Here is a 15,504-nt window from a genome sequence, read left to right as displayed (position 1 = left end):
GAAGTTTTGTACTTTGACCTTAATATTTCCCCTCAAAGGGTCACTCAAACTTCACAACAAAAAACTTCAGAAAGAGAAAGCAATTTGATGCTCAACTGTACTTGCTCCCAGAAAACCTGAATGAATGTGTTCTTAAAAACAGTACGATTATATATAAAACAAATCAAGTGAAATGATCAAATAAATACATTATCAAATTCAGTTGTTCCAAACAAAGATATACTCTTTCAATTAATCAGTCACACCTTCATTATTGAACATATCGCACTTCATCCAAGCAACTTCAATGAACTTGGAACTTCCCAGAAGGTGTCCCTATTGTGACTGACCTACCCAATGCCCAACAAACAGTCATGAATATGAATATTCTTATTATGGCAAGCCATTTTAACATTTAATCCTTACAACATATTAGTATCTATTTGCATGCTACTAGTACCTATTAAACAGATACTAGCACTTTTGATTAGATACAACTTATTTATTACATACTATAACTTAGTACTTATTCAACAGATACAAGTACACATTTATTAGATACTAATACTTATTCTAAATGTTACTAGTAAGATTTTTAATTGAACTCTACAGTGGCCATAACATGAGTCAAAATGAATTGTGACTTGTAAGATAAGAATTGCTACTAGTATTTTAATATACTAGTAGTTATTCATTAGGTACTAGTACTTATTGTAAATTTTTTTTAGATATTAGTACCTATTATTACATTACTAGTATGTATTCATTAGATACTAGTACTTATTGATTAGCTACTAGTACTTACTCATTAGACACTTGCACCTATTAAACAGATGCCAGTGCTTATTCATTAGATACTAGTATTTATACAACACATACTAGTACACATTTATTATATACTAGTACTTATACCAAATGTTACTAGTACGATTTTTAATTGAACCCTACAGTGGCCATTCTGACTAGTCATAACATTAGCCAAGTAAAAAAAACGATACTAGTGTCTAAAATACTAGTACTAGTAACTAATGAATAACTACAAGTATGCATACTTTTTATTAGATACTGGTACCTATTTAGGTCCTTGTTTCTAATGAAAAATACTAGTATTCAATAAATATGTACTAGTATCTAATGAATACTTACTAGTAATACTTAAAAAAAATCACTACTCATTTTTGTAACACATACTAGTTAGAACTAAACAGTTGATATGTGAGGGAAAGATTTCCACAGAAATCAATAGCAAAAATTTTAAATGTGTTACTAGTAACAATAGAATAGACACTAGTTACTACTAAAATAAGTACTAGTAGCTAATGAATAAGCGCTAGTAGATAATAAGTACTAGTCGCTAATGAACAAACAGATAACATAGATAATGAATAAGTACTATTAGCAAATGAATAAGTACTAGTAGGCTAATGAATAAGAACTATTAGCTAAAGCAGGGCTGTCCAAACTCGGTCCTGGAGGGCCGGTGTCCTGCAGAGTTTAGCTCCAACCCTAATTAAACACACCTGAACCAGCTAATCAAGCTCTTACTAGGCATAGAAACTTCAAGTCAGGTGTGTTGAGGCAAGTTGGAGCTAAACTCTGCAGGACACCGGCCCTCCAGGACCGAGTTTGGACAGCCCTGAGCTAAAGAGTAATCACTAGGAGGCCTAGTTAATGAATAAGAACTAGTAGCTTATGAATAAAAACTAATAGCTAATGAAAAAGAAAAAGTAGCTAATGAATAAGTACTAGTAGCTAATGAATTATAACTAGTAGCTAATGAATAAGTACTAGTAGCTAATGAATTATAACTAGTAGCTAATGAATAAGAACTAGTACTTAATGGAATACATACTAGTAGCTAAAAATATATACTAGTAGTATGAAACTGGATACTAGTATGTTTTAAGGATTAAATGTTAAATTGGCTTGCCATAGTCTTATGGCTGATTGTTCATTCTGTTATCGTAGTGCTTTCGCCGATTCTGTTAACTTCATCTACATCTACACGACGCATTTGGTGTCAGAGCATTGTTTCCTTTGTGTACAATCAAGTTTGTAAACATTTACTCTTCTTTGTATTGTTCTATACAGAAACACTGTTTTGGTTAAATAATAAAATGAGCAAATTTGTGTGGTCAGAGGTTCACTTGAAAGCATAATAAAATTGCACTGGTGGACTTCACTGCCTTTTCGTTTCTTTTTCCTAGCTTTTTGGCATCAGTATTAAGGCCCGATGTATAAATGGAAGAGGAGTTTGTGGGAAACACGCACACAGACACACAAACCCATTCAACTGCATTCAAATATGCCACAAATACATGGCCTATATTGCAGAGAAAGGGAAGTACGTAGGAAAGAGAGAATACGTCAGTTACCGAGAGTGGCAGTACAGCGTTTTACATCCACTCTGATTATCGGTCATATTAATTAAAACAAGAGTCTCTTTCTCTCTAATTGAAGTGCTTAGTGCTTGATGGTGTGGCTACAGTCGGTAGCAACATCGCGACGGGGCATTCAACGGGCTGTGTGGCGGTGATAGTTTGGCTGTGTTTATTGCAAGGCGATGGTCGATAGGTGACAGCATCTCAAGTGAAGACGTAGTTGATGAGTAGCTGGAAGAGCAACAGCATGCAGAGGATGAGACAGTGGCGGCCGCTCAAGGACTTGCTCTCCTCCGCCGTCTTGTGCCGCGTGATCTGACGTCCCAGTGCACTCAGGTTTCTGAAGATAAAGGGATCAGTGTGATTAATATATGATATTGAATAACAGAGAAACATGTAGTTATTATGCCGTCAGTAATGATGAGTACAGTATGTCTCAGGCTGTACTTGCCTCTGGATGTCCTGCTGTGTTTTCTGTATAGCTGCTACCGAGGTCTCTATGAGGGCGATGTCCTTCACTTCTTTAGTGCATCTCGCACACTGGTTCATAAAGCCTGACGAAGTCAAAATGAGATATATAAAAATCTGAAGACTTGAATTGTTTTTGAATTTTATTTTTGATTGTGTATAGATATATATATATATATATATATTTGTTTTCTAATCCATACTTTTATTTGATAACATACGGTTTTATTTAAAAATAAATATTTTGTATTTAATACATATTTTTGTTTTATAATAAACTTTTTTACTTTTTTACTATTTAAATAAATAAATATTTATGTTGCTTTTAGAATACATATTCTATTTTAGAATTCATACTTTATTTTTTATTTAAAAATGCATTATTATATTTAATAATACATTTATTTATTTTAGTATTTATTATTTTATAATAAATTGTTTTAAAATCTTTTTTTACCTTTGTATTTCATTATCATATCATTTTCATTTTATAATAATTTGTATAATAAATATTTTCATTTTACAAGAGTTTTGTGTTTTATCTTATCTATTTTATTTAAAAACACACATTTATTTTAGATTTTTTTTATTTTAGAATAAACTGATTGTTTTAGAATAAGTGTTATTTTAATTATTTTGTTTTATTTTAGAATAAATATATTTTTTAATGTTTTTCATTCATATATTTTTTTATTTGAATACACATTTATTTTAGAACAAATCTTTTCATTTTAGAATAAATTGTTTTATTTTAGAATAAATTATTTTATTTGGGTTTTTTACTCTTTCTAATCAGCCTGATTTTTAATTACTTTTTTATAGGTACTTAAAAGTCCAAATTGTTTGTATAGGTGCAGCTAGTTTACTGTAATATACAGCGTAAAGTCAATTTATTTTAGTCCGTTACAGTCTAATGGATCTGAGACACATAAAGCACAAAGCGGATGGTTGAAGTTTGAAAATCTGATTGGATTAGTCACGTCTGAAGCTTTTGTAACAGTCTACCGTCAGACTGCTGAACTATTTTAATTGCTGGAGGAACTATTTATTCAGCACTTAGAATGGAGCTGTGTTTGTGTATGGCTTGATGACTGGCCTTCGTTGTCAGATGACTCATGGTTGGGTTCTGGTGTGCTGCTGCTGCTCTCTGTGTTCTGACTGCAGCTGGACGGCTGGCTGCTCGACTTCCTGTGTTTGCCATTCACCCGCACCTGAGAAACACATGTCTGTCAACCAAACACACCCTGAAGGGCCAGCAGGTCACCTACATGAACAATAGGAACCTGTGGGACTCACCTTCTGCTGTGCAGCCCAGTTCTGGCTGTAGGTGTAGCTGCTGCGCTGGCGCTGGGATTTCTCTTTAGTCTGGATGACGCCGTCTTTCTCAAACTGCAGCAGACAGTGCTCCGGATCCCACGCCTCAGTGCTGAGAACAGAATTGGGACGAGGAGATTATTAGTTACTGGAACACTGCCAAATTTGTGGTTTTGTAATTTTCATTTAGCAATAAAAAATGCTTGGAAAAAAAGCAATGATTTACACATTTAAGATTAAAATATTAAAAATAATAAATAAAATACTGTAATTCCCTTATTAATGTTGATTTATTACAATAAATAGAACATTCATATTAATAAAAATAAATAAAATATACACCATTTTTTATAATATTATAGTTAATAATAATAATAATAATAATAATATATAAAAAACCATACACCACTGAAAATTTGGGTATCAGTTAATTTTGCTTGTATCATATTATTTTTCTGTAGCATTCGTGTATGATAATTAATAAACATCTATACTTGACTAATAATAAAACAACACACACACACACAATTAATATTCATACAAATAAATAAAATATATATCATTGTATATACATATTAATAACATTATAGTATTTACTACTACTACTACTACTAATAATAAATAATTAGTATTATTATTAACAATTCGTAATTTAATAATATATAATAATATATTATATAATCAAAAGGTAGCACTTCATAATAAGGTCACATTTGATAACATTAGTTATTGGATTACCTAACATTATCTATTAATGAGCAATACATTTGTAACAGCATTTATTAATCTTTGTTAACGTTCATTAACTGTTCATTTTTAACTCAGTTCCATCAAATAATATTAGCAGACAAAACTATTGATTTGAATAATTTACTGGTAAAAGTAAAAACTAAAACAAAACAATGAACTAAGATTAAGCTTTAGAAGCATTTTTCATTGTTAGTTCATGTGAACTAATGATAACCAATGTTAACTTATGTAAACTTATTGTAAGAAAAAAAAAAACCTTCCTGTACATATACACCAATATAAATAGGGCTATCAGTTAAATTAGTTTTAAAGCACATTATTTTTCTGTATTGTGTGTGTATGGTAATTAATAAGAGCCTCGGTGTGGTCTTGTGGACGTACTCGGGGTATTTGTAGTGCCACTCATTGGTGTCGGAGTTGAAGGTGAAGAGTCGTGGGTTCCAGGGCCGCTCGGCTCGCTCTCGGGCCTCCTGCCGCTGAGCCTCTTCCAGCACAAACTTCTCCTGCGTGGCTCTCATCTGGTCTTTATCGTTAATGGCTCTGGTCACATGCTGCCACAGCCTGCAGGAAAACATACCAAACAGCCATTACTGCTCAGTCACAGCACATTTCACAGCTCTCTGATGTGCTGTAATATGAACCAGAACATAAAGGTCATATTTAATGATGCTTTGCAAAGTTGATTTAGAGGTCAAGATTCAAGAGATCTAAGAGTGATTTGGAGTCTTCAACAAGGTTTGACTGGTTAGCGTTAGCAGTTCACACCTGCTGGTAGATCCTGTAACTACACCAAAAACATCCTTCTCCACTCACAGTCATGTGGTCCCACTTTATATTAAGTGGCCCTAATAGCCGTGTACTTAGATAGTAACTAGATGTGTACATAGTATGTAACCACAGTGTAAGTACACATTGGTACATAGTATCTTGAGCTGTAATATTTCTGTAACTACACACATGTAACAACCCTCAGGATGGTTTGTGCAAGTACAAATGTGTAACAGGACATATATAACTACATTTTGTAATAATAATATGTATAAGAGTAATTGGAACAATTTGATCCAGGGGTGGAAATGTTCAAGTTCATCTGGATTTATACCAGACAGTCTGAAAATGGCCACAGTCTCTCCTATCCTAAAAAAACTTTCACTTGACACTACTGTTTTATCCAATTTTCGGCCAATATCTGAATTACCGTTTATTTCTAAGGTGATGGAAAAAATTGTGTTTTTACAGCTTCAGTCCGTTTGAACAAATAATCAGATTTATGAGACATTCCAGTCTGGGTTAAAATCTTTGCACAGTACTGAAACAGCTCTTATAAAAGTTCTTAATGATGTTTTAATGGCTACAGATTCTGGAGATTCCGTCATTTTAGTAATGCTGGACCTATCTTCAGCATTTGATACTGTTGATCACTAGATCCTTATCTCTCGATTATAATCTTTTGTAGGCCTGGGAGGTGCTGTTCTAAGTTGGTTTAAATCCGTTTTAACTAATAGAAGATTTAGGGTTAAAATAGGTAATTGTACTTCATCTCTGGGTCTTTCAACATGTGGTGTTCCTCAGGGCTCGATTTTAGCTCCTACTCTTTTTTTCTCTATATTTACTTCCTCTGGGTTCTGTGTTTGGAAAGCATGGAGTTTCTTTTCATTGTTATGCCGATGACATGCAAATATATTTACCAGTTACTAGGAAAAAAGAAAGTGCTTTAAATACCTTATCTGCTTGTCTTGATGATGTTAAATCCTGGCTTTCTAAAAATGTTCTTTTCTTAAACACAGATAAAACGGAGGTCATAGTGATCTTAAGCACCTAAATTCATTTACTTCCCCCTCAGTGCGAAATTTGGGTGTAGAGTTCGATAATTCTTTAAAATTCGCTAAACAGATCAGTTCTGTCGTAGGCTCCAGCTTCTTCTACCTTTGGTCCCTTTCTAAAATTAAACCATTTCTTTCTGTAGTTTCCTTAGAGATTGCCATCCATGCCTTCATCACGTCACGGCTGGATTACTGTAACTCGCTGTACTATGGCATTTCAAAAACTCAAATTTCTCGTTTACAGGTAGTACAAAACGGAGCAGCTAGATTTCTGAAGGGGTGTAAAACATTTGATCATGTTACACCCATTCTGAGATCCCTGCATTGGCTGCCTGTTCAGTACAGAATTGAGTTTAAAATTCTTCTGTTTGTCTACAAATCATTGAACAATTTAGCTCCGCCTTATCTTACAAACCTACTTCATCCCTACATCCCCACAAGACGATTACGATCCGAGGAAAAACTTCTCCTCCAGATCCCTCGCACTCGTCTAAAGACGAGTGGAAATAGAGCATTTGAAGTGGCTGGTCCTACACTCTGGAACAACTTACCATCTCATATTAGAATGTCCTCCACTCTACCTGTGTTTGAATCTTGTCTAAAATCTCATCTTTTTACTTTGGCGTTTATTAATTGATTTTGTTATAGTCATGTTATGTGTATTTGACATTATGCTATTAATATTTTACTTATTGTATTTGTACAGAGTGTACAGCACTTTGGTCGCCTTTTAGCTGTTTTTAAATGTGCTTTAGAAATAAACTTGAACTTGGGTGGAGATGGGTAGGTTTAGGGATATGTAAAGTGGGAGGACTTGGATCTCAAGTTGGTGGAGTTGGTGCACCACTGTAATACCAGTGTACTTACATGGTAACTCCTCAGGAACTGTCCACTTAATATGAAGTGTAACATTCTGGACACCAACCACAATTGATATGTAAAGCCTAACTTACTGGCCGCTGCTGTGTAACATCAGAGTAATTACATGGTAAATCTAATATAAAGTGTCACACTTTCTTTACCAAAAAGTGCTGTTAGTCCTGTTACACATTTGTACTTTCCTTACCAAAAAGTGTTGCTACCAATGTCCTGTTACACATTTGTACTTACACACACCATTCAGTGGGCTGTTGCATGTGTGTAGTTACACAAACATTACAGCTGTAGATACTATGTACCAATGTGTACATACACTGTGGTTACATACTACGTATACATCTAGTTACTATGTAAGTACACAGGTATTAGGGCCACAATATAAAGTGGGACCCCATATTTATTATTATTATTATATTTTATATTATATTATTAGATTTTACTATTACTACTACTACTACTACTAATAATAATGAATTATTTATACTAAAATTATATAAATGAAAAAAAAAATTAAATAAATGAAAATAAAATAAAATAAATGAAATCAGTAATTAAAATAAATCAAACATAAAAAAAATGTATGGTAAATCACAAATCAACTTGCATATGGATAATCTACACTAGTCAGCATTTGAAGTGGATCAAAACCTTTTATCAAAGTTGTTCTAAAGCCTAAAACCAAAATGTGTTCTTGTCTTAGGACAACTTTGATTAATCTTTTTGAGCCACTTCAAATGTTGCCTACTATATTTTGCAGCTCTCTCTTTCCCTGTTGTCTTTAACCCTTCCGCTTCTGAATGTGTCTGTGCACCTCTCAGATTCGAACGCCTCCTGCTGATCCACCTGCACCACCTGTCTCTTCAGCCGCTGTCTGCGTATGTCTGGACCGGGGTTCCACAGCACCTCCTGCTGGCCCGTCCTCTTCTCAGTCAGGTGCACTTTACTGTCCTGCAGAAAGACGTCTGTGAGAGCATGTGCTGTCAACCACTCTGATAAGCAATCTCGGAACTTGTGCGCTTAAGTCTGGCCTCCATTTCCCCCATAGGAATGAATAAAGTTCTGTCTTATTTCTAGGGATGTAACGATTCACTCAACTCATGATTCGATTTGATTCACAATTGTTTTTTTAACAAAATGAGATTTAAACAAATTATAAATTAAATGTGTCCTTTTATTAGTGCTTGGACAAAATGCTGCACTAATTTCTTTGTGAAATTGAAATATAACACTATAATAATATAAAGTGTTATATTTCAATTTCACAAAGAAATTAGTGCAGCATTTTGCATTTATATTATATTTAAATGTTGTTATTTAGCAGATGCTTAATAACAAAATTTAAATATAATATAAATGTAAAAAACAAAACTAAATTGAAATTTTAAAACAAGCCCCAAATCAAATAAATAAGTAACGCAAATAAAATAAATCTCTTCATATAAACAAAATAAAGCTTTGTCTGTGCTCTTTCCTTTTAAAATGAGAGGCAACCACTGCATTTTAATCATGATCCAAACAAAGATGCTGCATACATGCAACATGAGCAGTTTTGAATCTAAATTAGATTTGTATAATTCCGAAATTTGAAGCAAAAACAGAATGGTTTGACTTCAGTTTTGTGAAACTATACATACAAAATATCTGCATGAAACAGAAACAGCAGACGAGCTGAACTAGACGCAGATTCACTCTCTGCCAGCAGGTGGCTTTATTTTATTATACTTTATTTTGGAATTTATAAGAAGTGTTTCTGATATGACTGTTCTTTTATGTAAGTGTCTGCAATGATTCTTACCCAGTGCCCGTCCACTGTAGCCAGAACGTCTTCCCCCAAACGGATCTTTCCAGAAATCTGGTTAACGTTGCAAGAGCTGCCAAGAAAAGGCTGGAACAAAGAAAAAGACAACAGTTGTAAGATCATAATTAAAAACATAAATAAGTCACATAATTAGGTTTGGGACTTACCTTCAATTTGTAATCAAGTTCTGTGTAACATTGTGTTTTTTCACACTCAATGGTGATTTTCCCGCCAAGTTCTAATGTCATTGTACCATACAGAATCCCTGTAAGAAAGACACAATTTCCATGTATTAATGTTTCACGAAAACATAAACACTGACAGTTATTATTTATGTGTGCATGTGTATAAAACAATTAAAAAATACATTATAGTATTTAGTAATATTAATAACAAAAACAACCTAAATAAATACAGCAATTAAAAAAGGCATATATTCAATTTGAGAATAAATTATGATTTGTATTTTATTTTATAATATTGTTTATGCTTTCTTTAAGATTCTAGAAAAAACATGTTTTGTTTTAAAATAATATATTATTTTGTTTTAGAAAACAAATTGTGTTGACAGTTTTCTTGTGATTTACCTAATTTCATTGCAAATAATAAAAATATTAGCATGTTTTTGCAATTAAATGAGAGTGAGTAAATAATAACATAATGATGTAGGATTAGTTTTTTGATGTTAAAGAATAAATAAATATTTTATTATTTGTGGGTGTAGTATTTCTTACTATAATTTAAAATTCAGTACATTATTTAATTATGAAATTTAGGGTCCATCACCTTTACAGTGAGCGTACGGCATTGTGATGATATACTCTTCATCTCGGGTGAGAAACAACAGCCTGGCCTTTCCATCAAGTATAGCAGACAGCGAGTTCCCTTTAAAGAAATCACACTGAACTTACAACCAACGTCACAACAAAAGCACACAGGCTGTGTATGAAAATCACTGCATGTCTGCATGAATGTTATATACCATAAAACTTGGATTTGGCCAGAATGCTTCCAGTAATGCAGAATCCGTCCTTCCTATTGCTGATGTAGAAAGCTGAAACTGGAGGGTGATGAGAAACCTGAAAGTACAAAAGTCAACCGATTATCGGTTTCCACTGTTATTACGAACAGAGACTGTCGTCATGTTTACATTGTATGCAGAGGAAGACAGACTAACCACTTCACACTGCAGATATTTAGACAAGCAGAAAGTGTCCAAAAACGGAATATCAGTATATTGTTTTAAAATGCCGCTGGGTTTGATCATTTTTATTTAACGCAATGTCAGATATTTGAATTGTAATTGTAGAGTCTCACCTGCTCTGCGATGTAGAATGTACAGCTGTCTGTTTGTGGATGCAGCCAGCAGCATCGAAACATCTCTCCTAGAATAGGGTTGTACGGTTTCTTCAGCCCCTGAAAGACATCCGAGAAACACAATTAGTGTCAATATAAACCATACGCACACCCTAATGATAAATACATGTCTTCAGAAGTATACACTACTGTTCAGTTTTGTTGTTGTTGTTTTAAGGAAATTAATAATCTATCCAGCAAGGATGCATTAAGTGAAAGTAATGACATTTATAATGTTACAAAATAAAAATAATAATAATGTATAAGTAGAACAAATTAATGCTGTTCTTATGAACTTCCTTTTCATCAACAAATTGTCACAAATTTGTCACAGCTTCCACAAAAATATTAAGCTTGAGTTAAAATATTAATTTTTAACATTGATAATAATAATAATACATGTTTATTGAGCACCAAATCAGCATATGAGAATGATTTCTGAAGGATCATGTGGCATTGAAGACTGGAGTATTGATGCTGAAAATTCAGATCTGCATCACAGGAATAAATTGCATTTTAATATATATTAAAATGGTAGTAAAACCATAGTTCCCCTTCAGGAACTCGAGCTACGTCGAGACGCTTGGGGAACGCCCTTGCGTGACCGCGTTCTGAAGCACGTGTCAAATCCGTCCAATGGAGCAGCGAGACGTCACGAGCAGGGTGACGTAAGCACCAGAAAGCATAAAGGCACATCCGGCCAGGCGCAAACCAGCTTCTGCTCTTCAGTAGCGCTATGTGTATGTGTCTGTCTATTTACTGTTGTCTGTCCGCACAAGCACTCATATATATATAAAACAATGAGAAGTCTATGGCGAGTGAACGGCATTACAAACGCTGTGTTTCTCCCTGCCCACGATATCTGGCGGCAGGGAATAGACACGATTTGTGTGTCGTTTGTTTAGGAGCGGAGCATGCACGGTCAACTTTCGAGCAGCTGATTGTCATCACTGCGAGCTCTCGCTGCGCACGCTCCGCTCTCGCCTGGCTGCGTTTGATGACAGAGGCCAGGCTCGCGATCCCGTTGGCAGCAGTCCCGCTGTTGCCGAGGCACAGCGCAGACTGTTGTCGTGGGGATCGCGGGTGGATTTAGCGGAGGGATCCGAGACGGGCTCGTCCTTTTCTCGGTCCTCACCCGCTAGATCCGCAGCTCTTCGTCTATCTTCCTCCTCCGAGGTGGATGTGACGAGTGTCGAGACAGAGGAGACTGTGGACTCGCCACCACAGTCCCTCGCGTATGAGGTGTGATTTGTGATTATGGGGGATGATTCGCGCCAAAAATAAAATATCGTTTGGCCAGCCTAGAAACAGGACGCTCGTCCTAAAAATAATTAGACGAGCATGTTCTGAATCCAGATCACAGCCTTCACGACGGGGGCCTTCCGTTTTTCCCGATCTCCATGCTGAGTGCCAAGATCGTGGGAGAAACCGTACTCATCCCGTATTACAGCCCCACAGTCTCAAATTATTCAAAGAACATCGTGGGGCTGAATGATAAGGTATATGGGGCGATGCCAGTGGTGGAGCAGACGCTTTCGAGCTATCTCTCCCCATCCTCAGCATCGTCCCTGAAGGCCCCGAAGCTTCCCACCAGGCCCATTAGGCTTACATCGAGTCTGGTTGGGAAAGCTTATACGGCGGTAGGTCAGGCTGGCGCATGTTTGCACACCATGGCAGTGTTACAAGCATACCAGGCTGACCTGCTCAGGGGCGGGGCTGCAGAGCGAGCAGCAGCCCAAGTCATAAAGCTCCTTATATCGCCAGTCTCAAAAACAGAGCGTTGCAACCCGCAACCCTCCACAGAAAGATCGGGGGTCGGGCGATGCTCTCAGTTGGGGTCTTATAGACCGAAAACGGATCTGCGGACCGGCGGACCGTTAAGAGGACCTCGGCGAAATGGTCCTACCATTGTCAGGTCCCTGAGGGCAGCCCACCTGGCGAGGAAAGGAGGAAAGGATAGTATACGGTGCCCAATCCTCCTCAGTGCCCTCACGGAGGCTTATTGATACCCCTGCCACCCTCGGTGCTTCAGGGCTCAGTGAGCTCCGACGAGCGAAAATCCCAGCTGCCGCCTGGCAACGGTACGGCACGGGAGAGCTCGCCCCCTCAAGTGAGGGTGCTACAGCAGTCAGGTCGGTTGTTCCTTCAGTGCCCTCATGGAGGTTCATTTATACCCCTGCCACCTCGGCACTTCAGGGCTCAGTGAGCTCCGACAAGCGAATTCCCAGCTGCCGCCCAGCAACGGTACGGCACGGGAGAGCTCGCCCCCTCAACTGAGGGTGCTACAGCAGTCGGGTCGGTTGTTCCCTCAGTGCCCTCATGGAGGTTCACTGATACCCCTGCCACCTCGGTGCTTCAGGGCTCAGTGAGCCCCAATGAGCGAAAGTATGGCGCAGTGGGTATTCTCGTTCCCAAAGCGTCTCGACGCAGCTCGAGTTCCTGAAGGGGAACGTCTCTAGGTTACGTATGTAACCATGGTTCCCTGAGGGAACGAGACGCTGCGTCTCTTTGCCATACTCCCTGCATCCCTGCAGGCGCTACTTCATCGAAGCTGGTTTGCGCCCGGCCGGATGTGCCTTTATGCTTTCTGGTGCTTACGTCACCCTGCTTGTGACGTCTCGCTGCTCCATTGGACGGATTTGACACGTGCTTCAGAACGCGGTCACGCAAGGGCGTTCCCCAAGCGTCTCGACGCAGCGTCTCGTTCCCTCTGGGAACCATGGTTACATACGTAACCTAGAGACGTTCTTTTAAATGGTAGTAAAATTTCACTATTCTACTGTATATTTTTGATGAGCAGAAGAGACTTCTTTCAAACACATTAAATAAATCTTACCAACCCCAAACTTTTAAACAACATATTTTGGTGTTTCCAGTTCATTTTTAAACATTTTATATTAAAATGACTTTTTTCAATTATTTTATAATAAATATACGGTTTTGTTTTTATAGTAATTACAATGTTTTATTTTAGAACGAATTTTGTTTATAAAATACATATTTTTATTTTAGAATAGCTTTATTTTAGAATAAATATTGTTTATTCTGTGCTGTTCTTTTCAACTTTTTATTAAACTGTCCAATTCCTCACAGTTTCCATAAAAATTATGAAGTGCCATTTTAGAAAGTTTTCTGAAGGATCATGTGACATTGAAAAATAATATAATAAGAAATTATAAATTACATGTAAAATTTATTAAAATGGAACATGGTTATGTTACATTATAATAATATTACACAATATTATTGTTTTTACTGTTTTCAATCAAAACAATGCCACCTTGGTGAGCTTAAGAGAATTCATTAAAAAACATTTAATAATTTGTCAACAGTTGTACATTTTAGTGTTTTTGCCAAGTTATTTTTATGCGATATCCCAAAATATGCATAGATATCATGTATGGAAGCCTGGCTAATGTGAATTGGCTCGTGATTCTCAATCTAAAAATGAGCACTTCACCCACATCACCTTTGGTTTCTTGTAGAAGCCTGACAGATACCAGCGCAAGACCTGCTTCATCCTGCTGTACGGGCTCTCCTCCATCACAGCCCTGAAACACAAAGATATACCTTTATCTCTTCTCCAACAAACCCAATGAAAGCTAAACCTGCCAGTCTCAGTAAAGTGCGTCTGGTTGCAGTAGTGATGCTTATGAGGTGCTCACTGGGACAACAGGTCGGCATGATAGTAGTAATCCGACAGCTTGTCCAGAAATGAACGCGGCTCCAGGATAAACGTCGGCAAAACCACTTTAGACAAGTCCATCCCTGGCCTCAGCTGCTTCAGGAGAGTCCAGATCAAACCCTTATTCTCCTCAGAGACTGTCTCCACCTGCGACGCCTCGCCAGCCTGTGATCACAACAGAAAATATACCTTAATACACCTTTAATGCAATGCAAGTCATTTTGGATAGAAGCATCTGCTAAATGCATAAAGGCAAATGTACCTACTGTCATTCGTGTTCTTCTAAATAAAAGTTGCTGGTGTTATTGACTGATTTAAAGGTGCACCAATCAATTTTTTTATCCATTTCATTGACCAATTCTACATTACTCTTTGACTTTATACTGACCTCTATTGGTGTGGATATAGAATTTGTTTTGTTAATGCAGTCATGGAAATGCCATATTCACAGGCATGATTAACTTGTTCTGCAAGTGTTCAATATTTGGGGCTTAGTAAAATAAAGTGATTAGTATTTGGCTGGTCATGTGATCTTAAAATGGCTGCCACCATGAAGCGGACCACCCTATGTAGAATAAAACAGCTATTTCTAGACAAGGGGACTCATTTATAAAACACACATTAGTGACGAAAGTGACGAACAAATCAGGATTTAAAGGAAAAAACAGACATGAAAATGTTTTTGTGTCATATATACCAGTAATTAAAATAATCCAACATTGTCTATTAATATGTATAGATAAATAGACAATCACAATATGCATTTATATTACATATAATAACTGTTTTTTTTATATAATTACAGCATGAAAATGTATATGGTACCCTGAAAAGAATAAAACTTTCAGTCTAATTTATGCAATTCATAAAGTCTGATGCCTTTAGAAAAAAAATCTAACAAAAAACTATATATATATATATATATATTATAGATTTTGTTGGATTTTTTTTTTTCTAAAAAAAATGTTCCAGATCAGACAACAATTTGCACCCATTTTTCAAAAATATTCCACCTCAATAATTGTTCATTTTATTTGGAAGCTATATTAAATGTTGAATTGTAGTATCCTT

General features: G+C 36.3%; 1 protein-coding gene across 2 annotated transcripts in view; it reads right to left on the bottom strand.

The window, feature by feature from the left end:
* Window positions 1-1,599: 1,599 nt before the first annotated feature.
* Window positions 1,600-15,504, bottom strand: part of osbpl5 (oxysterol binding protein-like 5) — a 68,654-nt gene continuing 54,749 nt past the window's right edge. For both annotated transcript variants that reach the window (XM_016230333.1, XM_016230332.1), the window contains 13 exons: window positions 14,414-14,598; window positions 14,218-14,299; window positions 10,710-10,808; window positions 10,375-10,471; window positions 10,179-10,277; window positions 9,560-9,657; window positions 9,390-9,479; window positions 8,406-8,542; window positions 5,274-5,453; window positions 4,125-4,254; window positions 3,925-4,039; window positions 2,812-2,914; window positions 1,600-2,700 (listed from right to left, as the gene is read on the bottom strand). In XM_016230333.1, the coding sequence (XP_016085819.1) occupies window positions 2,565-2,700; window positions 2,812-2,914; window positions 3,925-4,039; window positions 4,125-4,254; window positions 5,274-5,453; window positions 8,406-8,542; window positions 9,390-9,479; window positions 9,560-9,657; window positions 10,179-10,277; window positions 10,375-10,471; window positions 10,710-10,808; window positions 14,218-14,299; window positions 14,414-14,598 (1,551 nt within the window). In that variant the 3' untranslated portion in view covers window positions 1,600-2,564. The remainder of the gene's footprint in view (window positions 2,701-2,811; window positions 2,915-3,924; window positions 4,040-4,124; window positions 4,255-5,273; window positions 5,454-8,405; window positions 8,543-9,389; window positions 9,480-9,559; window positions 9,658-10,178; window positions 10,278-10,374; window positions 10,472-10,709; window positions 10,809-14,217; window positions 14,300-14,413; window positions 14,599-15,504) is intronic.

The sequence above is a fragment of the Sinocyclocheilus grahami genome, unplaced genomic scaffold (genome assembly GCF_001515645.1).
Source record: "Sinocyclocheilus grahami isolate Dianchi unplaced genomic scaffold, SAMN03320097.WGS_v1.1 scaffold367.1, whole genome shotgun sequence".
Classification (NCBI taxonomy): domain Eukaryota; kingdom Metazoa; phylum Chordata; class Actinopteri; order Cypriniformes; family Cyprinidae; genus Sinocyclocheilus; species Sinocyclocheilus grahami.
Note: the sequence above shows the minus strand (reverse complement) of the source record. Positions and strands in the feature narration are given on the sequence as shown.